This window comes from Linepithema humile, chromosome 5 (assembly GCF_040581485.1).
Source record: "Linepithema humile isolate Giens D197 chromosome 5, Lhum_UNIL_v1.0, whole genome shotgun sequence".
NCBI classification, from domain to species: domain Eukaryota; kingdom Metazoa; phylum Arthropoda; class Insecta; order Hymenoptera; family Formicidae; genus Linepithema; species Linepithema humile.
Genome location: NC_090132.1, coordinates 4,197,658 through 4,222,783, shown reverse-complemented (window position 1 = coordinate 4,222,783; position 25,126 = coordinate 4,197,658). Strand labels below are relative to the sequence as shown.

At 35.1% G+C, this 25,126-nt stretch overlaps 2 protein-coding genes across 5 annotated transcripts in view; one reads left to right on the top strand and one right to left on the bottom strand.

Annotated features, from left to right (window-relative positions):
• LOC105675373 (Cyclin-dependent kinase 4) overlaps positions 1-25,126 on the top strand; it is a 135,308-nt gene that overhangs the window by 29,879 nt on the left and 80,303 nt on the right. The gene's annotated exons all lie outside the window — the stretch shown is intronic.
• The window catches only part of LOC105675370 (receptor-type tyrosine-protein phosphatase zeta), a 50,300-nt gene continuing 28,495 nt past the window's right edge, over positions 3,322-25,126 (bottom strand). For 2 of the 3 annotated variants that reach the window (XM_067355755.1, XM_067355754.1), the window contains 9 exons: positions 23,845-23,918; positions 17,984-21,194; positions 17,297-17,489; positions 16,853-16,978; positions 14,415-14,582; positions 13,125-13,367; positions 10,651-10,917; positions 6,751-7,065; positions 3,322-6,128 (listed from right to left, as the gene is read on the bottom strand). In XM_067355755.1, coding sequence (XP_067211856.1) covers positions 6,075-6,128; positions 6,751-7,065; positions 10,651-10,917; positions 13,125-13,367; positions 14,415-14,582; positions 16,853-16,978; positions 17,297-17,489; positions 17,984-21,194; positions 23,845-23,890 — 4,623 coding nt within the window. In that variant the 5' untranslated portion in view covers positions 23,891-23,918 and the 3' untranslated portion in view covers positions 3,322-6,074. The remainder of the gene's footprint in view (positions 6,129-6,750; positions 7,066-10,650; positions 10,918-13,124; positions 13,368-14,414; positions 14,583-16,852; positions 16,979-17,296; positions 17,490-17,983; positions 21,195-23,844; positions 23,919-25,126) is intronic. The other variant, XM_012372459.2, reaches the window with a different exon arrangement.

The window sequence follows — 25,126 nt, the reverse complement described above, 5'->3', positions numbered from 1 at the left end:
AAAAAAGATAGACGTTGATTAATTCTAAAAGAAAACGTAATAGTTTTCATAATTGTTTTTCACAAAAATCATGACAAATATTTTCTACAAAAATACAAAAAGATTTATTCACGGCAATATAAGACGTATTTCTTTAGGTTGTAATTCATGAGAAATATCTCTTTAGATTGTCTTGATTTTTATTACACTAATATAACGCCCTTCCTTAATTTCGACGCGTCGTTTTATTATCACTTCGCGTTTGTATGACAAAGACGGATTGCCTGCTATTGACGTTGGTTTAATTTAAATGCCATCAAGCTTCGCCGCTGCGGACTTTCAATGTCCGTTTGTTTGTTTGCCGCAAATATCAGCATTTACCTTGAATAAGCCCGTTTGTCAGCAGTGTTTTCGAGGAACCATAGACTCTGGGATAAGATACGAAAGTATATTGATTTGTTCAAATGTCATTTGGAGAAGTAGAATTATGTATTTAAGATTTAAACAAAATTTATCCGCACGTATTAAAATAATATGTGACAGCATTAAGAACTCGGCTAGATTATCATGTTAAATAAAACTAGATATAGTTATGTTACTGGCGGATCCTGGGGAGGGGGAGGGGGTGTTTGGTGTTAACCCCCCCCCCCTTTCCAAGTTAAAAAAAATCAATTTTGCTGGATCCGTTTCAAAAATCTTGGTAAAAAATGCATTAAAGCAGGTCAAAACCCCCCCTATTATTGACATCAGGATCCGCTAGTGAGTTACGCAATCCATCTAGATATTATTCGTTAGATTCTGTGTATGATTGAGCAGAAATTGGATTATCATTGTTGGCCTCGAGCACGTGAGTCATCCGAATTATTATATCCCGGAAAATCTGCGCTCTCTAGAGATACACAGGAGGATGCCTTCGAGAAATTATACACGTGCTTGAGGCTCGAGCTTATGATACGGAAAATCGATTGACACACCTACGATTAAATAACAAAGGAGATAATCTTTTCAATGAGGCCAAGTGCTATTCCGCCCCTTGCTTAGCTCTCGACCGCGGTGGATGGATATTGCGATCGATTCCACGAATTTCTGTCTATAATTGGTGTCTCCGAAGACAATAAGTATCCGTGTCTTTATTGCGCTGCCTGGCCGGAAAGGATAATGCGATTGTCCATTGATGTAGTCTTCCTCGCTCAAAGGACCAACTCTCACGTGCGCGAAATAAATCTAATTAAAATCTTATTACACTTGATAGTCTATAATACATATCTCAACGCAATCTCGGGGCGTGTAAAGATTGCAATTATAGCGTTACTGATTTTATCGAACTGTTATTAGATTAATTTTAGCTCTTTTTTAATACATTTTAAAAATAGTATCGTATTTATCTGTAAATTGTATCGAATAATAATTTTCAATGTCATGAGAAACTCCAGGAGGAAGTAAGAATCTAATTCTGTTCGAACAATTAAGAAAAAGATCGCGCAATCTTTTTGTCTTAGAACATCGTAGCAAACAGCTATGTTGAACGAATAGTTCGCCGATTGACGCAACAGACACATGGTCGATAATAGTCGGACGATCGATTTTGTATTTCGGTCCATTTTTCATTATGCAAATGTTGTCTCATGTCTCATGAGAAAAAAATTTCCATCTTTGTTAGAGAAACTCGCACGTCACCACCTGTTCTCTGTAAATAATTATTTCTCAAATGTGTGCAAACCGCGTATAGGCGCGAACAAGCCCGGACATCTCAGGATTCAACAGCCACGATCCAGTTAAAGCCAGTCGGATCCAACCATTCTGGTAGACCATCTGGAATGTGACACTGTTTCGGATTCTAAAGCGCTCATTCTCACTTGGTACGAAATGCAGTCACCAAGGATAATAACTTTAAATGCATCTAGAATAATGAAACATATGAGAGAAAAAAAGAGAACTGAAGTTAGCCTCGAGAGACCGCAGAACAAAGAATTTACGTGACAATGATAATAATTTTTTTACGTCAAATATGTATACAGTAATATTTTATGATTAATTTTTATCTTCTTTTTTATTAATTAAAGTAATCAACGAAATCTTCTTACAATTTACGGAAACAAAGATGAAAATAAAGTCGATTTTATCATCAGTTAATTTTTATCTCAGTTTAAAACAATTCTTTATTTTTTTTTAGTTATATTTTTAAAAAGATATAGTAAATGCCAGTTAAGTTTATATAACATTATAAAATGAGAATAAAATTTTTATTTTGATTTACCGCATTTGGCTTCCATTAGTCATTTTAATGTTGATATTCAGTTCTCTTTTCAGTTCCACGGCACATGTTTTCATGTTTTATGCACGTGCCTTTTTGTCTCATAGCTTTTTGTTGGAATTTCCTTTAAGAATAAAAAAGAAAGGCGCGGAAGAAATACGTCAGGAGTATACTGAATGAGGCCAAAGTGCTGCGAAGAGCCGATCGATAGAGCAACACGTGGTTCAGATATACCAATGTTTGTCATAGGGATAAAACAGACGAAACCCAATCCGTATGACCTGACTTACGCAATTGTCAAGAATACTTTTTGCAAACGTTTGTGCACCACATCGTGTCGTTGATCGCGTAAAATTGTTACTGCAGGTGGGCGTCTTTCAGACTTCCGCACATTAAGAATATGAGAATCAAGTCTTAGCAGCATGTCGTAAACATTAGATCGATCAAAAACTTCGTTCATCTCTTCCTGTTTTATTAATATAAGTGCCACAAAAAGAAACATAAATTTCTTGATTCAATAAATTTAAATGTAGGGAGCAGATTCTTGAAATTTATTATTATCGTATCATCTTTGTTTAATACTTACCTTAATTAACTATTCATCAAGTACTTTAGATAATATGTGACTTCTTTTCAGTCTTGACTTATTTATCTCTTTATACATCAATAGAGTATTCTGAATTGAATTCGCTCGCTTTCATTCGGAACAAATAGAAATAATAACATCCTTTATAATCCTCGTTAGCTTCTTCATTTCTAAATTTGAAATTTTTCTTCGTACAATCCACTCCGTAGTTTCTAACACGGAAGTTTCTTTCACAATATTTTTCTTATTTTCTTTGCTATTTGTGTTACGATCGGTATCTTGTTTCTACAATCCACAGAGTTTTATTTCGAATGCATAGCAGTACGAATAATATATAATGTTTTAATAGTTAATAAACATATAAATGTATGTTTATTGCATATATATGTTTATTTATGCATATTGCAAATATATATATATATGCAGAATAAACAATTAAGAACTTTCTCGGTTGATATCGAGTTATAAATTCCTAATAATTTGGAGTAATGTAAAAACTAAATTTTAGAATAAAATGTTTGAAATTTTTTAATTTTAAGAAATACATTCAGTAGCGCTAAAATGCTATTATATTTTTTGATAATCTAAGCTGCGAACTATAAAAAATCTGATTTTTTTCAGAACAATATAAAGTATAAATTTTACATATAAAACGTAATTATGTTGCGTCTATTTCACATTCTACAATCTCGTCACAGTATCGCGCGAACATGCATATATACTTACAATGTAACATTACTTTTATTTAGAGATTTTATTATTAAATAAGATATTATATTCACGCTACAAACTTATCGATTGATTATAATTTATATATTTGGAGACATAAAAGCCTTGTAACATTGGGACTTGGCTTGATTTGGTTATATACCGATAAATAGTACATAAAATTTCGATATTTTTCTACGTAATACAGTATTATATATTCGTGGTCCAAGACATGTATCCTCGAGGATCGGCTATCGGATAAATATCACTTGTGGACCTTATGTCCTTTAACTCTACATGTAACGTGATGTTAGCCTACGAGTTTTCATGTTTCTGCCATCCTAAGAGTCTATCGATTGAAACGTTATCGGCGCTTTTACATTATTGTTTTCTACTTTGACATCAGTCGTTAATTGCAATTACAAATAACACGATCGCAGATACAGCCATCTTAAACTTATTAGCAATAGCGCGGAATTATTATTCGCATAGTAATTGATAGTACGATTATGCTGTTCATATAATTTGTATGTTTGAAAGACATGAAATGTACCATTATAAATTTAACTTACAAGTTTTATTATGACATTCTCAATCACGCTAAAGATTTTAACTGTGATGTTTTTTCGTTACTAAAAGATATTGTTTTTTTTTTTTTTTTTTTTTTTTTGAGGATGCAATGATTGATCATGAACATATATACTTATGCCCATTTCCACTAATATAGATTAACTTTAATCTCGGTTCAACTTACTCTTCATCTTTTTCTAGTTCTAAGAATTAGAAAAAGGTGAAGAGTAAGTTGAACCGAGATTAAAGTTAATCTACGTTGGTGGAATCGGGCATTAAACACCTATAAAGGACATCTTGTTCATTAAAAGAAATAGACAATTTTGGTACAATAAAAATTTAACTTATTTAAAATATATTTTTTAGAATAATCAAAAAGTCGATAAAATTAAAATTATTTGGCAACAATCAAGTAAATAAAATTCATTAGATCATCTGATAATTCATCTATAATTTTTGCAACCAAGGCCGATTTCGCCACTTTCGTCTCACTTAAATTATTATTAGTACGGATGATAATTCAGGACTTTAAAATATTTTTAAAAAGAACGAGTAACTAATATCATTATACATATATACTAACTTTTAAATACACCTGATACATTGCACTCGTGGACGGACATTTGCTTTTAGTCCGTACAATTAGGCGTTCACCAAAAAAAAACACCGGTATATCGCGGCTTAAAAATCAATAGTTAACGGTTTATATATAATGTATAAATAAAATCTCTCAAATGGATTAATCAACGCAATTGTCGGAATGATCGTAGACACTCTACATATTTACAGTTATAGAGAGCGACACGCCACGAAATCGAGATATACTCTATACAATGATAACAACAACAATAACAATAACAACAATAAAATAGCTATTGATTTGAAAAAAATCAGAAATGCAGTCGTCCTGTCCGGTTTACTATTATAAAAAAAATGATTGTTGCGTTATCGAGGATGATTATCGCATAAACAATTATGCATTTCATAAAGTCGATTCATTTTCAAATATCGTTAGAAAATATTCCCAAAACAAGTTTTCTCAAGACATTTGATCGCATTACATCAATTACATGGAAGATTACTAAAAAATAAGACAAATAATTAATGTCAACATTAAAATTTCAATCAAGCTCGTCCCTCCTCTAGTTTTAGTCTTCGACATTCCGCAGATATTGCGAGTCGCATCGAGCGATAATATCAATGTAATACCTATATTTTATCGTAAGGGATATCCAAAAATAATTGCTTAAAGGATCTGAAAAAGTTTTTGATTGAACATTGAATAGTAAAACAATCAACTTGAGTTATTTATTTTTATAAAAGCCAATTTTAATTAAAATCTCATAAACTTTAAAAAGTAACAAAACTTTACAAACATTATTTTAAAATATTTGAAATATATTTAATAAATTATTACACATCGATTCATGACGATAATAATTAAGAAGGATATTTTTAGATATCCCTAAAACTTGCATCGACAAGATCGAAGCAATGAAACAAACTGCACCGACACTGGCGAACTTACGAATACTCTAAAGTTCATATATCACAAATTAATTCCACGCTACTTTAGGTAACATTTAGTTTCTCCAGCAAGCTTTAGTTTGTTGTCACATAACGTTCAGTGTTCTAACAAAATACAACATGCACCCTGTTTTATCAGTTCGATAATCACCATTTCGTCTGCATATAACAGTATTCTCTTTCTTCTTGAGAGACTCCGATATTAAAATCCGTCTGGCTTTAAATTGACGACATTTGGCATTTTCGAATTGTTTAATTCCTTTAATTCCTTTCTATTGGCGACAATCAATCGATCGATGCGTGCACTGTTTCGTTTGAAAAAGCGCGACTGCTTTTTCAGACAAAAAGTCTTTCAATTTCACGTATACGCGCACGCTATCGGCTAAACAAACACTCGGTCTTCACTCATCACCGTAAATGAAGTCTTATTCTCGGGTCCTCACAAACGCTTCACGTTGACTCCAGAACGCCGCCGGCGAGTTTCGTCGCGTACAGGTTTAGTGCCTTGAAAAAAGAAAGTTCTATTTTAGATGACTGCTTAGCGCAACATTGTAACGATGTCATTGCTTTTGAATAGAAATTCCATATATATGTCAGTAGATCAATTCATCTTTTAGCAATTGTGTATCTACTAATCAATTCTACAGAATATTTAACTTCGGATAAATCATATTGTTATCTGAATTTACAAGTTTTTAATTCATGTGATATTTGCGATTTTGTCGATCCTCGCAAATGATGATATGGCAATTTTCTTTAATCTTTTTATATAATCACTCTAGCTTTCTATTTTTTTATGTAACATATTTTAGCTTTTCGTACAATCGAAATATTCTGCCCAATTTTTAATAGACACTTTAATTTTATCTATTCGTAAATTTATATTTTATATTTACAAAGTAAATAATATTAAATAAAAAATTATCAGATTTATTCCAATTATCCAATTATTTGTTATAAAAAATTTATCTTGTTTGTAAAATAAAAAAAGAGAAACATATATCTTTTTAATGATCGGTAACTTTATGGTTTATCCTTATATGGAAAAAAAAATTGCAAAACTTGAATAAAAATATTCGTTTTCACACGCATCACGAATAAGGAATCAGGGTCGAATATGAATCACCTTATATATGAAAGCGTATTGCTCCTTCGTTTGAACTGCGCCAGCACGATCTCTTCTAATGGTGTAAACGACCCTCGGCACGTCTACGGTCCGCGTAATTTCATATTGCCTAATTCCTAGGTCGAGTGCTATTAGTGTGCCGGTGCGTCCTGTACCAGGACTGCAGTGGACCACGATAGGTCCGGGACCGCCTCGTTGGAGTGCTCTCGCCTCGAGAAGCACCGCTATTAGGCCTGTGCCGTCTGATTGGACGCCACTCACCGGCCATAGGTACCAAATATGGAACACCTCTCTGTACGTATTGTTCTCCAGGTTCTGCAAAGGCAATTCAATTAACTACTCAATGCAGTATTGTTGCTGCATTGTAAGTATCTCGTGATGTTGCATCCTGAATTTCTTAAGAGGATGCTGAAGTCATATTGTTACCGACCGAAACTTCAATTTTCTAAAAAGGGTGGCGTTTTTTATTGCTTTAATAGAATTACAAATTCTTTGGTGTAAATAAAGTACATATGCTAATCTTTCGGCAGTTGGTCAAATTTAAACCAAAAAATAAAAAAAATTTTTGAAAATTTACCGACAATGTCACCTCAAAGAATTATATCTTTTATATCAAAATTATACTGCTTCAATCTGCAAAACAAGACCATGTGCCGAAGAAGAGCGTATGAAACAATAATGGAAAACCAAAAAAATAGAGCTTAGAGACTTATTTTCAAAACGCCACCCTTTTCCAGATTTATGTAAAGCATGGTGCAATATAGAAAGAATAAGGTAAAAAAGAGCTATAGATTAGTTCCGAGATTTTGGGATAGAGGCGCTATACAGTTCTCAGTGCTATCTGTCATATACAGAATCTTTTAGGTTAGTTATGTGTGTGTTAGTTGTGCGTGTGTGTGTGTGTTTGTGTTATGTGCTACGAAACCCGGCTGAAAAAAATGGGTTGAAGGCACTCTGAAGGATAAAAAAGTGTATGTATTATACATAAATTTTGCAACATTTTTGCAAACATTTATATTATTTAATTACATACATTCATATTCTAATTTCTACAAAATACTTTTATTCATGTGCTTTATGTGTATATATTATGTATATTATGTGCTCCATATTATGTATATTCACATCAAAGTATCTATGTAAAAAGTTAATATCATTTTGTATATTGTATATATTTTTATAATAAATGTATATGTCATATAACTTATTTATAAAGCATGAAATATAAAGGTATTTTTAGTTTCTTGTATGTATCATTTGTAAAAAAATCTTGATAAAAAAAACATTAATTTTGTGACTTGCAATTATCTGTTTCAATATATACTTCTTTTAAATACTTACAACTAGCCTTATTTTATGCGTTTTCCTTGGTATCTAAAATACACATCAAAATATAAAATTAATTTCTAGTTCAGTAGAAAAAAAACATTGTAGTCTTACACCAGAAAGGAATGGTAAAATATCATGTATATGTAATAACAAATAAATCACTTTTCCACTGACATTATACAACTTTGCAGAAATAAATTTATTCTGTGAATTTTGAATGTGTAGTGCAGTTTAAAACACACAGTCGAAATATATCTATATTTTTGAAATAATAATTCTGATTTTTCATGAATCACAGTGGTTTTATAAAATGTTCAATTTTAACAGTTTTTATTGGACTGTACTTTAGACAATATTATATTTTGCCATTTCTCTCTGTTGTAAGACAAGAATGTTTCGTTTCTACTGTAATAGAAATACATTTTCGATTTTGATACGTATTTTAAATACCAAGTTAATCACATAAAATAAGGCTAAGTGTAAGTATTTAAAAGAAGCATATAATGAAACAGATTATTGCAAGTCGCAAAATTAATGTTGTTTCTTTTATCAAAATTTTTTTACAAATAATAGACACAAAAAAATAAAAATATCTTTATATTTCATACTTTAGAAATAAAAAATATGGCATATATCATATACATTTATTGTAAAAAGAGTATACAAAATGATGTCAATTTCTTAGAAAAATATTTTGATATAAATATAGATAATGTGGAGCATATAATATACATTATATATATATATATATATATACATAAAGCATATGACGTAATAAAAGTATCTTACAATAAAGAATAAGACAAGCCAGAGGCGGTTTCCTCGTGGACTGGCAATATATAATAAGACAAGCCAGAGGCGGTTTTCTCGTGGACTGGCATTAGAAAACTCTTATTCTTGTCTTCAAGCCAGAGGCGGTTTCCTCGTGGACTGGCAATATAGAATAAGACAAGCCAGAGGCGGTTTTCTCGTGGACTGGCATTAGAAAATTCTTATTCTTGTCTTCAAGCCAGAGGCGGTTTCCTCGTGGACTGGCAATATAGAATAAGACAAGCCAAAGGCGGTTTTCTCGTGGACTGGCAATATAGAATAAGACAAGCCAGAGGCGGTTTTCTCGTGGACTGGCATTAGAAGAAAATTCTTATTCTTGTCTTCAAGCCAGAGGCGGCTTTGTCGTGGACTGGCAATATAGAATAAGACAAGCCAGAGGCGATCTTTCGTGAGCTGACAATTTTAAATAAATATAGTCAGAGGCGATCTAACGTCAGCTGACAGTTTAGAAGAAAGAGAGCTAAAGGCGATTTATTCGTGAACTGGCAAATTGTAAGAAATATTGTCAGAGGCGATCTATCGTGAGCTGACAATTTTTAATAAATATAGTCAGAGGCGATCTAACGTCAGCTGACAGTTTAGAAAAAAGAGAGCTAAAGACAATTTATTCGTGAACTGGCAGATTTTAAGAAATATTGTCATAGGCGATCTAACGTCAGCTGACAGATTTGAAGAAATACGTATTTATTTTAGTTAGCAATTTACTGCACGTGTGGTCTGTTTATATTTTATCAGATAATTTATAAGGTCATTTAACCTTTTTTCTCGCAATTGAAATTCTATCGTATGGCTGAATGATGTACATACGAGACAAAATAGACTTATACAAGGTGTCTAATAGATATAAGTTAGATATGATAAAATATTTTATTTGAAAAATGTATGTATAATACTATATATCTAATTGGAAAAATATGTTATATGCTTTTCCTATTTTTATTCTTATGTAATAAATACAAAATAAATAAATAAGTTAATTAATTATTGAATACATACATATACATATTGAATATAGTTATCTTTATTTTGTATTTTATATAACTGAAATAATATATACTTTCATTATTTTAGTCATTATCATATAAAATACAAAATAAAGATAAATATTTATTGAATATATGTGTATATGTATATATTAATTAATTGATTAATTAGTTATTTAGTATTTACTACATAAGGATAAAAGTAAGAAAAGTATATGACATTTTTCTTCAATGATATATATAGTATTATATGTATATTTTTTATTTATTATTTTGTCATATTTAGTTTGTATTTATTTGACACCTTGTATACGCTTATGTTTTCTCGGACATTATATTGCAGCTTTGCGACGAAATTTCAGTCGAGGAAACAAGCGCAAGCATCGTTTGTTTACAAACTTCCGATGACACACGTACACAGACCACACGTCAGTGTAGTGAGTCACCACTACAAACAAATGCGTACACACGGACCTACGCGGCATAGGTCCGTAGGCTGCGCCGATAATGTCATTTCATTTTTAGTACCATCGAAATGATGGCGCTTTCGCGTCGGAGTTCGCCCGTCACTTCAGCATCCTCTTAAAGAACGCTGCTTTGCAATGGATATTTAATTAATCTAAATTTAAAGCGAATAAAATTAATAGAGAATAGTTGAGACGATTTTATAAAAATATCGATTGTCAAGACGATTAGCCTCCGAGCAATTCCGTTATCGTCAGGCGATGTAATCCGTGCGGTAAGAAATGTTCTTTACCTTCAAGTGAAGCGTAGAGATAGCGTATTTCTCTTTGGTTTCCCGCTTCTTCAGGGTGACTTGGAAATCACCGTAAAGTCGGTGACAGTCGGTCACCTCCGAGGGTGGAATGTACTCCGTGCATTTTTCCACTTCGTTCTCCACGAGATCGGTCAGCATAATGATTACTTTGCTCTGTTGCTCCCAGATCATTCGCCAGAAGTCGGTAACAGTCGACTCGATTGGCGCTTGGCACGCGATATAATACTTTGTTGCGTTCTTAGGTCCCTGAAACACCGACGTGTTTTTTAAATCCATATGTCTGTTGTGCAAATTGGAATACTATACAGATCACATTCGTAATTATATCCAAGCACTTTACAAATGTGAAAGTGGATATCATTATTTATTCTGGCATTATGTATAATTTCAATTGTTAATTAATTTAGAATTATACTATTAATATTTAATAATTAGGAATATTATCATTATTTGTAAAATTTTAGTAATTACAACATGACACTATATATTTCGCTGAATTGTGTTTAGAAACTTAAAGACAACAAATCTGCAAAAATTAAACGATTAATAATTAAATTTAAAATTTTTGGATAATACACATAGATACATTTTTTATTTTAACATTTTAAAATAAAACACTTTTATTCACTAATTGCTGTGACAATTAATTTTAACACAGTGAAATGTTTAATTTATAATATTATATTTTAAAAACATCCTTTTAGCAGTATTTGTTTCGTTTTTATCGACAGTATTTTAACGCTTTTGATTTATTTATTGAATAATTGCCGAATCGCAACACAATCAATTACATTCCATCGAAATGTTTAATCGTGTTTTCGAGATATTACGAGATTTTATCGAGTGTCGAACGGAATTAATTGCGCGTCAGATTGCGTTCCATCGGCTGCGTTCGGTGCGCGGTAATACCGGCATGCTGCGTAATTGCAAGATGTACACACTATAGTAAGGTGGAAGCATTACGAATGCCGGGTCGATTGTATCTACGATATGAAGCAATCCCGGCCGGAAGCAACGCCGTTATTAGATGCGCTTATCGATCGATTGATTTGATTTCCCGATGGAAGCCTCGTTTATTTCCATCAAATCTCACGCTGCATTTAAAAATATACGAGATAAATGACTATTTTGCTCGTATTATATATTTATATAATTTTTCAAATTTCTAGGATTTTATTTTTTATAAACACAAAGAAAGTTTCTTGTTAATTAAGTCAAAAATTATTTATTGCAAGAAATGTGTTCATTTGAATCGATCAAGTTGTTTGTTATGTAAACCGTTACGACAGCATGTAACACATTCGCAACATCTCTTCGCGGTTTGTGCAACGAAAAAAAATTCCGAACACAGGCTCTTCTCAGAGTATTACTGTTATAACAGATTACCGCTGTTAAAGCACAATTTTTTACGCTGTATGTATAATCGCGCATTTTTCGCAGTAAACTGATGGATGATAATAAAAACTGATAAAAATATCAAAATAAAAAATATTATTTTTGAGCTGAAGAGAATCGTCGCAAGAAATTAAATAAGAAACATTTTATAAAGTTACATAGTAAAAAAATATAAATTAATTTCTGTAAAAAAGTCTAATGCAAATTATAAATTCTTTAAAACTTGCGGAACAACTTTTGATATTTTTTGTGCTAAAAGATTGATAAACGCGTGTGCAATCAAATTCATTCTAGTTTTTTCAATTCCTTTACAATTTATTTTTGAAACATATGTAACTTTTCCGCTCGTTTGATAATTCTGGTTCTTTTAAAAGGTGCGAGCAATACATATATTCTCGGGCAAATACATTTTTCGTAACATGACCCTACATATCCAAACAATTAGCCTTTGTACTTCTTTGACCCGGTTTTATAATACTACCATGATTAAAAGGCAAACTAGTTATTCCGCGAACAATTCCCGACGCTTCCGCGTCTGCGTTCCCAGCTTACCGCGATACAATGCACTCACTTTCCCGGCGATGTATTACGCAACATTCTTTTCCCATACTCGTTGTAAAAACGTTTTGCTAAGTCTTTAACACTTTAGCTTATTCATTGTATCTTATGACTGACATAATCCTGCCTCGCGCAAATACTATTATTCCAGTGACGTAAATAATTATGTATGGAACTCTCCCTTTGTATAAAAGTTCGTGTAAACGCGGGACACTTGTATTTTTTATTCGACGTTGTTGGCTTCAACATTAATTAACTCACATCGCTCAGAAGCATCTCCGGTGAACCGGTAACCCGCAATTCTGCAGCAAAATAGAACCGTAAATCATACTCGAATCCGAGCGCGGTTATCGCTTATGTCTCACGTTCCGCGTCGTAAATATCTCGGGGAAGCGTAAAATCTTTAACAGAAGCGCCGCACGCAGCGAAAAAGGTGTCCCTTGTGAACCATGCAATGGAACATGCTCGCGAAATCAGTTCGATCAAAACGTCGCACTTACCCGCACGTAACTGGCGTTGATGTACTCAGTCAAGGCGTCATTGTTCAGCTTCTGTAACGGCACCCTCGTCTCCGGAAGCGGTATCACATTCGCGTACCTATTCTTCACCTCCGCTCCTGGGGGCAGCTCGTCTATCTTCGCCGAAACTTGGGGTATACCCGCGTACTCCTCGTTGATTGCGTTAACGTCGTTACAGAAGGATGAAAGCCCGGCGAAATTCAGGGGATGGGAGGGAATGGCGCTCTGAAATAAGGCATATCTTTCATAGAAACGCTTTGTTCATAGTGAAATGTTGCCTCGTTCCCTTTGATCGAGAACCACAGAGGGATATCAATCGCGAAAAATATTTAGGGCACGTCGATTTCCTAAATTTGATTCAATAGAAAGATTCGGAAAAAGTATGAAGCAACTTTGATAAATTGCGTTAAGTCGATTAATCTGTGTTCACACATTCAAAGTAGGAATAAGTTTTTTTTAATATTAGAATAATTATTATACTTGTATAATTTTATACTCATAATATTAATATTTCTGATAAATATTTTTGGGAAATAATTTCTTGCAAAATAAACGGGAAAAGCTAACTGTCACTACAAGAGTTCACAGATAAATTCTTCCAAGATAATTTATTGGTGTACACGAAAGGGGAACTTCACGATAGTACAAATATACCAACTATACAGATCAAGTTTGTGAGAGCAGTCGTTTGTAGAATGTCTACAAATAGAAAAGCGATAGAATTAATCCAGGATTTGTCATATCGAATGACATCGACAGAATTCTAGCAGGAGTCTAACAAAGCTTTGATAGTGCAGAATAGATAGGGCAGCTTAATGGCAGAAATCGAAGCTATGACATAACCGATTTGCTTTAATGTATTGATCGAATGTATTGATCTGTTACCAAACTATTGATGTACAGCTATTATTTTGCTAGATATGAATAGCATTATACATCGCTTTGTATATTTTTTTTTTACCTGAACGGTTTACTTAGATCTATACTTTCGTAACACGTAGTAGCTATAAAGAAAAGAAAATTATTGATAGTGGCGTACAGAAAATAATTATATATATCATTAAGAAATTTAATGCAGAAAAAAAATTCTTTCTTGAGCATAGAACAATTGGACGATCCATTTTTTAATGACGTTAATAATATAGATCAAAATATATATATTAAAATATATTAAAATCATAAAGTAAACATAAAATTCAATCCCTATAAATGAGAAAATGCGAAATTTGAACAGTTTCTAAAGACTACTGTAATAAATCTTCTTAAACTTACCGAATCTTCGAAAGTAGGATTGCCATAACTTCTCTTGGAGGATCTCGCCGCGCCCTTGCGCCGTACGCTATTGTACGCTGAAACGCTGTCGAGGCTGTAAGCGTCCAAGGATACCGGTCGGCACCGTTCTCCGTAGTTGAACCTCGTTTGCCTCTTTCTCATTATAAACTGTAAGTAGTTACAGCTAAGATTAACGGTTGTTTGCATTCGATAAAACGTATGCAAAAGCCCATCTAGCGGCCTTACTGTTCGCAATTTTGCAACTCTGCTCTATAACAATAACCGATTTACGAATACTCACGATATCCCGAAATGCGGTGGCGGTTAACTTAGTGGCCATGCACCGAATCGAAAACTGCAGTTTGCCAGCGTGCAAAATATATTTATGAGCGATAAAAATGCATCGCGACTTGCAATCCTCGATTTAAGCAAATTCGTGTATTCGAGAATTCTCACTTTTTTTTCTCGTTTAATTTAATCGCATCTTATCTAATCTAATTAATGCCTTTTTTGTTTAGTTTCCGTGTTTTTTTTTGCGGCAGAAGATAATTGCAATAAAAAGATCAGTCATTTTAAGCAAACGGTATTGCGCAATTCGTTGCTTACAATTAAGCAACGATAGATGTATTACCAATTACGTCATGTGACCGACATATCTAAAAAGAGATTGAGGAAATCGCGCGACGGACTGTGAAATATAAGATAATGTGGTCGAAACACGTAGCACAAGCGGGCCATTTCGACATCATCATTCGCATGCAACAAAGGCTATAAGAAACACGGCGCAGCGCTGATGAAGCATGGAACGTCGATATTATTGGCCGATCTAATCAGCCATTCAAGGCCGGATAAACCACGTGTGCGCAAATATTTCATTCCTTCCGGAAATAAAACGCGCCACCAATCCTCGTGTCGTTAATTATCTGTCGTTTATCATGTTGGTGCAAATATTTTTTTTTATGCAGGGTAATCCCACTGTGACTGCGCGTTTGACTGAGGATTTTTCCGGATAAACCGTGTCGTTTTAATATTTCGCGGCTTCCAAGCGTATTATCGTCGTTATTCATGTTCCGTAATCGCTGTTATTTTTAACATTTCACGCTTATCACTAAATTGTGCGATTAACGCAAGTAAAAATTATATATTTTCTAAAAATGTGTAATTTACTCCGGATTCCCTCGCGACGTTAAAACATTTTTCACGCTAAACTTGTTTGTTTAATGGGATTAGCCGGTCGATTCATTACGAAAGAGTGCTTTTCTAACGACGAGAATGCGGTTTTAAAATATTTTACGAGATAATATCGTTAGATTTCCTCCGACACTATATAATTTTCTTTCTCTTCCTTATTAATTGATTCGTTAAGTTTCGTTGGCTTATATTCCGCTTGGCATTATATGATTGCATTACACGTTCATTAAAATTTAATTATTGCACGCCGTGCAAGCACGGTGTTAGTGTTACTGATGACCGGAGAAAATGCTGCGAAGCAGCAAATCTTGTAGCAACATTATTACAGAAATAATGGCAAAAAACGTTCTAACAAAATATATCATACGAGAAATATTAGCGCAATTATTTCTTTTCGCAATTACGAAATAATTTGTTATTAATGTCCACGGAGTCTTCTCGATTTCTCGTGAAACGATTAATTTGTATTCAGCGTCAGCCGCACATATACATATTATGCATTATTATACCAATAAACGGAAATGTCAGCACAAGCGTGACCGAAAGAAATCATATAAGAAGCCGTTATTACTTTAAAAATAAAAAAATTACTTGTGTCGTGAAATAGTGTGTGCATGCATCGCGTATTATCGCGTCACCGCGCAAAGAGATCGTCTTTCACCGCCCAGGTAAAGACACGTACATAGACATGTTATCATGAGCTATTACGTACACTGGAAGAGAATTATGAATGTGGACAGACGAATGGACGGATGGAGACACCGACGCGTACACCTTATGAACAGAGGTTTATCGCCATGCAAGCGCGACGCAGCAGACTACGTCAGTGAGCATGGATTTTTGCGGACCTGCGCAACTGTATCTTAAAACATTAGTGTTTCCCTGTTTCGACTCTTCAGTAGAATGCCACGTGACGCGTAAACATGACGCGAAAAAAATTGCATGCGATGCGCATTCTAAAAGATTTTGAAACTAAGATACAAATAAGGATTTAAAAGAATCCAAGATGTTTTATGCAATTATGTCGCAAAAGTATCGAGAAAATTGAGTCAATCTTATGTTACATGCAGAATGATATCTACAGTGTATCTCGCGTAAAGTATCTTTTATTTTGCGTGTTCGTGCGCATAAAAGATAATTCAACGCCAAATGTGAGCATCAATATTTGTCATAAATTAAACACGATACCGTATATATACATAAATATCTTTATATAGAGCTGCTAAATAAGCGAATAAAATGCTTACCAAAAGACCGGCCAAAAGAACCAGACAAATAAAGGCGACAGAAGAGACCACGACGACGGCTATCGCGTTTCCGGAATCCGCTTCCGGAATTAGAAGAAACTTGTGTATCTGGAAAGAATGGGTGGCCTGATACAATTTAATAGAGATATTCTAGCGATATTACTGGTATGAATGTACTTTCAATTACTTCAATATACGACGTAACGTCAATCAATTCTTGTTAACAGAGAAGGGACGCTTCGTAGAAACGTCTTTTTCCGATAACCAAAGGTTATCAATTCGAAGTTAATGAAAGATTCCCGGTCGATTATCGGAGTGGTTAAATTTTAACGAGACGCGCTGGGGGTAAAAGTTATAATAGACTTCTGCTGATCTCCGACAAGATCGAGAAGCCGTTACTGTGTTCTAATTCACGTCCGACCTCCTCTACCGTTTTCAACTTACTCTCACTGGGAAGTTGGGAGACACCTTGTGTAAACTTGGTAGAATCTTCGTCATGGCCGCGTCGAACTTGCCGTCCCCGTCGACGACGTATACTAAAATCGTGGTTAGGGAAGTGTCCGTAGGTGTCGGTGACGAGTTTGATGACTCGAGACAAGGATTCTGATGGACGACGATTTGTTTCGGCAATACACGTCTGGGAAACGAAGTGTCGTATATTTCACAATAGATATAACGAATGCACTTTCAGGTAAATAGTTTCAGGATTCGGTATAAAGTAACGTTTTTTTAATTGAAGAGAAAGTAATTTTTTATATTAAAATAAATTTCTATTTTATACTTTCTACGAACTTTTCTATTGGAAATAATTTCGAATCTACTTGCTATGTTAATTTATTAGTATTTAAATTATAATATTAAATAAATCATTTATTGTTCATTAAAACAGAAAATTACTAAAATATGACCGTTTCATCATATAGACATTCAAAAATATATAAATATATGGAAGTTGCAACATTAAGCTTTCCGTAACAATATAATTAAATTATGAAAATAAGCGAAGTTATACAAACTAAAATATCATTTGATACATTACCCGATATATATTATACAATAATTAGTATATATATTTAACAAGTCTAGGAAAATTAATATTCGAGATAAAGAATAGCATCTTATATCACTTACTTGCCAATGCTCTTTGCGAGAGCGTCCGCGATCGCCTTTCTCAGATCTTGCAGTCGAGGACAGACCTCGTGTAAAGTGCCCTCGATGACTATTTTAACCAGTAACGTAATCTCGTCCGACGATAGAGTCTGAACACTTTCCGTTATTTCCTCCTCAGACGAATCCGTGAAACTCGGTGTACTCCAGAAAATATTCGGTTTCGGGGTGCTCGTGGCGAACGGCGTTGAAGGGCTCCTTGTAGCGTTAGTCGTAGACGGCATCGTCGTGATGCCCGAACTCGGCAGAAGCTCCGTCGCGCCTGGGGCGGACGTCTCGGTGATGTTCACGTCAAAACTCGAATCCTTAGGCTCCGCGGAATCCTCGGTAATGCCGGAGGCACCCGCATTATCAGCGGTGGTAAAATCGATAACGCTCATTGTAACTTCGTTCCCCGTGAAATCCGTGCGATTAGTTTGCTCCGCGGGAGCGGTCGACGTAATCGGAGAATCGGCGACGGTGGTTTCGTTGCTTGCACGGTACACGGTTGCTCGATCCGTCGTCGGTGTTCCGTTTTCGATCGTCGTTGGAAGTTCGCTGAAATTCTCAGGCTTTATTGTGGTGACATTCCCTGTGGAATTATTCGCCGTGGCGGAATCGTGAGTTGTCTTCGATGGCATCGTTTGTCTTTCGACAGTTCTCTCGGTCGCGTTATTTCCCGACGAAACCGCCTCCGTGAGACTGACGAATTCGAATTCGACGGACGTAGTTGTCGGAATTGACGATTCGTCGGGATTCAAAGTGACAGATGGAGACTTGGAAGTTTGATTAGCGCTCGAAGATTGCTGCGTGACATTCGCCTTCGGCGTCGGTTTCGTGGAATTTTCGAGAATTATCGTGGCGTTCATTGATGATTTAACTTCCGCCGCCAATGTCGTCGAAATTGTGGATTTGTTCGTTTCCTTCGCCACATCTCCATCTACGGGAACCATCGTGGATTCGGTGACGACGAGAGTCGAGCGGATCATCATAGCCCCTTCTGGTTCCGTTTGAATGTCTGTGTTCAAAGCGACTGTCTTAGGCGTCTTCGGCATCTCCGTGGAACGCGATGTTGACGCGTTTGTCGCTTCACTGGAATGTGATTTCACTTGTTTACCGTTTTGAGTCAAGCTGACTTCCGTTATTCCATTTCCGGTCACGTCGTAAGCTTCGCTACTTGCAATTACTTTCTCTTTTTCTTTTGTATTGGATGCATTATTCTTGTTCGATTCTTTTATTACTGCGGCAAACGCGGTGCCGTTAAATTTTTGCGGATAAGTTTTGTTCGTTGGCCCGACTGAAACAATCGGGACCGCTGTCGCCGCTGTTAAGGAGGATGGATTTCCCGTCGTGGAATTCCTGGACTCCTTTATGTTCCTTTTATCCGATTTTTGCTGCTGGATGCTGTTCTCGATCACCACCGAAGGTTCCGTGACGATAAACTTTTTCTCGGACTCTCCTTTCCCGATCGTGTTCTCATAAGCTGATGTTTCCTCAGTAACGCCTGGCTTTAAACTGGCTTCCGTTGTCACTTGAAACGGTTGCTTGCTGGATTTCAAATAAGGATAAGGTCTTTGATCTATTTTTTCCGCGCTAGAATTATTTCGCGAGCTCTGAATGACCGACGACGCTTCGGATCCTCCGTCGGCCTTTGTTGTAGATTTCACCTCGATATTCGGGAACTCGTTGACTCCGGAAAACCCGATAGTTCTGCCTTGCGGAACCGGACTAGGAGTGGCTTCCGGAGAAATAGGTGAAGTGTGCTCTTCAAGTCGGACGCTCCGCGTCGTCGTTTCGGGCAACTTCACCTGACTCTCGGGTTCACCTATCGATTTCCGTTCCTCCGCGCCTCCGCCCGCACTCGTGAGGGTTGCGTTGATTACTGAAGAGTCAACCCTTTGCTCGCGACGGTTCTCATCTTTGGCGTCGATTTTTTGCTCCCGGTTATTCAGTTCATTGAAGTGAGAGTCGTTTTTTGCGGTGTCGTTCGTGGCGGTTACGATCCTCAGTATCGGCTGGTGAGTCACGTTCTCAACGACCTCCACCTCTTTCTTCGGATCGCCCGAGTGATTGCTCGAGCCGGCTTTCGGCTCTTTCTCCGTAAGAGTCTTGTAAAAGTGATTGTAGTTCACGTAAGTGTCGTTAATTAGCGAAATGGTCCCTTCGTGTCCCTTTCCATCGATCTTGCCGAGATCGAGCGCTTCGGACGCCGTGGTTCCTAGATCGTTCGCGTCTCTCTTGGTCTCTGGAGGATCTTCGTACTGAATACCGCGCGGCGTAGTTAATTCCCGATCGCGATTTTCCAGTTTATGATCCTCCATATTTTCTTTCAAGTCGGCCGAGGTTGCATTTTTGTCCTTCCTCGACTCGCTCTTTGACGCGACTTCCTTGAAATCGAACTTGGTAATTTTATCTTTCTTCTCGGCGTCTTCGAGCGACGGTGTTGAAGATGTCAAAGAGAAATCTCCGATAGACTTGACGGTCGTTATCTCTTTATTCACAGTCATATTTTTCCTCTCTTCGCGTTTGGTGAGAGATTCCTCGATTACATACTTAGGTTCCGAGATTTTCATAATGTTCGCGGTTAACTTTGCGTTGATGACTTTCTCGTTTGTAATTGGAATGCTTTTGGTGGTATCAGACATCCCTTCGTGGTCGGAAGATTCTTGAAGCGTGGCATCTTCTAAGTTCTTCTTATTGTCCTGCTTCGAGTCGTTCAAAGCCGGCTTCGCGGTCGCTATAGTTAGTTCGTTCGTCCTAAAGAGTCTGAGAGGATCCTCGGAGACGGCTTTCGTGCTGGTGCTCTTCCCGGAGCTTTCAGCAGCGATTTCTCCGTATTTTACCCTCCTGCTTCCGTCATCCGATGATGAACTCTCAGATTCTTCGTGCGAATTCGCACCAAGTGTCGTGTCACTCGCGCTACGTGACACATTGCCTTTTTCACCATCCTGACTCGCGCTTTCGTCACCGCTGTCTCGCGATTCATCTTCCCTCTCATGAGCTTTTCGACTCGTCAGATCAATATTTCGTTCATCTTTCTCTACGATTGATTGATTTTGATGGATCGACGGAATGCTTGTTGCGATAGTCGTGCTGGTTCCTTGGGGAGTCAACGCTTTGTGGAAATCAGATTTCTCTGATGCCACAGTGGATGCTTCAGTAACCTCCGCGATTACATTGCCGTAGAATAGAAAACCTGAAATCATCAAATTTCATTCTTTATATCTATGCTTATTTTCCACTGTGTGAAAATGTAATAATCGCTCTATTCTAGTCTTCTATTTTTCACAGATATATACATTCTATATATCTTAAACACATAATATTATATTATAATAACTATTTATCTCATAATATTCTATAATCATTTTTATAAATTTTTTATTACAAGAAAGCTTCGAGAAACATTTATTCCTCTGAAATGTAAATCGAGTCTGCAGAAAAATTTCCACATTGGCTCTAGTAATTTGGCTTCGATCTGTTTATTTTCATAGTTCCACGTAATCTTTATTGCAATAAAATGGCAAATTACTCGCATTTGCAATAAAATGGATAATAACTCGTAATAAACGCATTTCATAACGCAGGAAAAAACAGAAGTCGCATTCGTCAACAACAACGACAACTGGTTTTCATTGAGGAGCGCGACGCAATATAAATGTGGTAGATGAGGCGTTTAATGCTGCGAAAAACCGGTTATCCGTAGAATTACCGGCGGACTCCTTCGGAGCTATTCGCGTGAATACCATAGTACAGAGTTTGCGTTCCACGGAAAATTGAAAGCGCGCGTAGCCGCAACGGCGCGGTGCAGCGAGAGCGTGAGTCTGAATATTAAGAAGACCTCGCAATTATGCACAGACTTTGAGTGTGTCTTCGTGTTTTGCTGATCTACGTTGATACGACTACTTTTTCTCTTGTCGAGAACGTAGGGCCGATATAAATATTTATAAATAAATATTCATAGATTATAAATATTTATTTTATTGACGTAGATTCGCAGCGAGAATTTTTCACCTGAGTTCTACCTCAATATCTCTATTTAATTTCTAACAAATACTGCAGATTTTATGACAATATCGATTTCTTATGCTTTACTTATTTTAAAAGACAAACCTTCATTTATTTTTTAAACTATTCTTCCTAGACATTTCTTAAAATACATATTTGACTCGTTTACCTTCTAGATTTACATTTCTTGACTTTTAAAACGTGTTTTTAAATTTTTTGAATCTCATTATTAAGAAAAAAAACAAAAAAAGATTTATAAATTTAAATATTTGTTATACAATATATTTTACTATATAAAATAAAAATAAAAATTTAATTAATAATTTATTAACTTTATTTTTTTTTAAATTTATATAATTTACAATTGAAATTCTGCTTATATAGTATATGAATAAAATAAACATTTGATGCAGAACGACGTAAATATGTACGTATCTTTTAATATTACTGTCCTGTCAATAAATTAGCTTGTCAATAGTCTTTTTTTACATGTAGATATTGCATTGAGCAATTTCTCTGGAAACAGTCATTATGTAACGCAAAATTTATATAACAAAGTACAATAGAGGCATCGTTTATGATTGAAAGGACATTTTATCGATCAAGTATTATCGAGTATCTGCATTGTTGAAAATTATTGAATCCTGATGCATATTGAAATTACACAGTTATTTATTAACTATTTTTTACTTTGTAACAGTTTAATCAGTATAAATGATACGCATTTATTTATGTAGCGTACAAAATTAAATAACAGACGCTTGTTAGCTCATCAGCTTACGCGTAACTCCTTTAACATAATTACTGAGAATTTTCGCATTGTTCTCTAATTACAAAGTATCTTACTCGATAACATCTCTAAATGATAAACTAGGTAGGGTAAGGTAGCTTTTAATGTTTTAAAATAATATGTGCGCGCGTGTGATTGTTAACATTTTCATTAATGCAATACGATATTTGAAAAAAGAATGGGACACGTGTTATTTAAGTTTCTTCGTGTATCATTAACAAATATTTAATTATCCGCATGTTGAAAGCATCATTAAAGGAATTGCTCGCTTATTATTTATTGTGTCACTGATTTTGACACATTTATCTTACAGACATCAATTCTATTTTTAGTAAAGTCGCGAAGTTCCTACATCGTTAGGTTCAGTATTATTTAAAGGAATACTCAATTCTCTTTCTCCGCAAATACATATGTGTGTCGGTCAACACAATCAATCATTATTTCTTATAATGTTAAGTAAATACCGTCACGTGAACTGCGTCACGACTCTTGTATTTCCGCATTCATATACGCGAGAAAGATATTAATAAAATGTCATAGAAAATGGAATTTTAAAAAATCTAAAAAATCCACTCTAAAATAGCACATGCCTCTGTTATTCGTAATAAATATTTATTTTGCTTGAATTTAATTATTATATTATTTAAATATAAATAAGATAAGAAGGAAGGGACAAACTCATCAAGGGAGGTGAGATGGAAAATTTTGTTATTAAATTGCGGGTTATATATACAGTTAGCTTGCAGGCGGGCGCATTGCAGTAAACCTAACAGTACTTGGTGCAGTCACCTCGATTGGCAGGCTTTACATCATGAGTTCACAATGCAACAGGATGCAGCCGGAGAGATGTTCGCCCATTCTCTCCGACGGCAATGCTGCTGCGCGCGCGATACGGCTCGAAATAAAAGTTGCGTACGTAATCCGCTTAGAACGCCGTTCTTTCTTTTCCTTTCGAGACAATGCGGAGCAACATTAAGATTTAACCTATATTTTCTGTATAACTATGAAAAATAGAAGAGAACGCCCCCTTTTTGCAGCTAAAACTCACCTATGCATACTCCCAATATGAGAATAGACGTTCTTCTGCGAGTCATTTCTGTCCGTTAGATCTCCTCGCTCGATCTGCAACAAGCAATACAATATTATTTTACGATGCGCTCGTATTACATTTTTTGTTGAAGCATATATAGCCTATATTATAACTATTTTAGATATTTTCTAATAATTGCTATATTATTATATAATAGAATCGTTAAATAAAATAGCATTTTATTTTTACTAATGATATTAATAATTTTTTGTGGCATGTAAACGAAATTTCGAAAAACTTTTAAATTGAATTCGTATAAAGCTGCATATTACGAAAGAAATATAAAATATTTTCAATACAGGTTAATAATGACGCGTCTGCTCTTTTTTTTTGCATTTACAGACAAAATAGTTCTTTTAAAATCTGGAATTACCAAAAATTTATAAATATTTAGTAAAAATACAATAATATGTGTTGTGCATGTGAAAGTTGTATGGATAAAAAAATGTCCGTGAACAATATTTAGTCTTTTAGTCAATCCTTAGCAATCTCAGTATGCGGTTTACGTATGCGCTACTGTTTAAAATTCAAGAAAAAGTGCCGACCGAGAGCTCGGAAATGCATACAGTATCTATATACACAGGCACAATTTTCAACATTGTAAAGATGACCTCGTTTACGAGCCTGCTCACCTTAGGGAGTATAACATAAAACTCCAGTCCGCAGTGCAGCGGGCGGGAACTTTATTAAAAGTTTTTACCCCGCTTTTGCAACGTTGTGCGAAAATACAATACATCGATCAAGAATTGAAATCAAATCCTTGGGCAATCTTTTTCTCATTTTTTTTATAGTACGCTAAAATAGTTTAATATAATTGGAAGTAAAAAAATAATAGAATTTTATAAATTAATATATATATATATATATATATATATAAAACCAGTTTATTGATTATCTGAATTGTACAGTTACATAGTAACTGAGTAACTGAAGATATTCCAACAAAATCTTACGAAAGTAGAGCTTCGGCATCGAGTTGCTGATAAATGAAACAAAGTCGCGCAAACGCGTTCAATCGCACTTACTCAATTTCCATAATATATAGGTTGATACATTTTACTGTTCAACGCCTCGTTTGCTGCACGAACGCGTTCACTAGTAGCGTGCGGAGTAACATCATTCACATTTCTGCTTTAATTGTAGAAAGTAATTGTAGAAAGTACAATATCTATTCCCCGCAAATACATTTAGAGATTGCACGCCTATTACAGCTACCAAAAGATCAATTCGCTGATCTTCA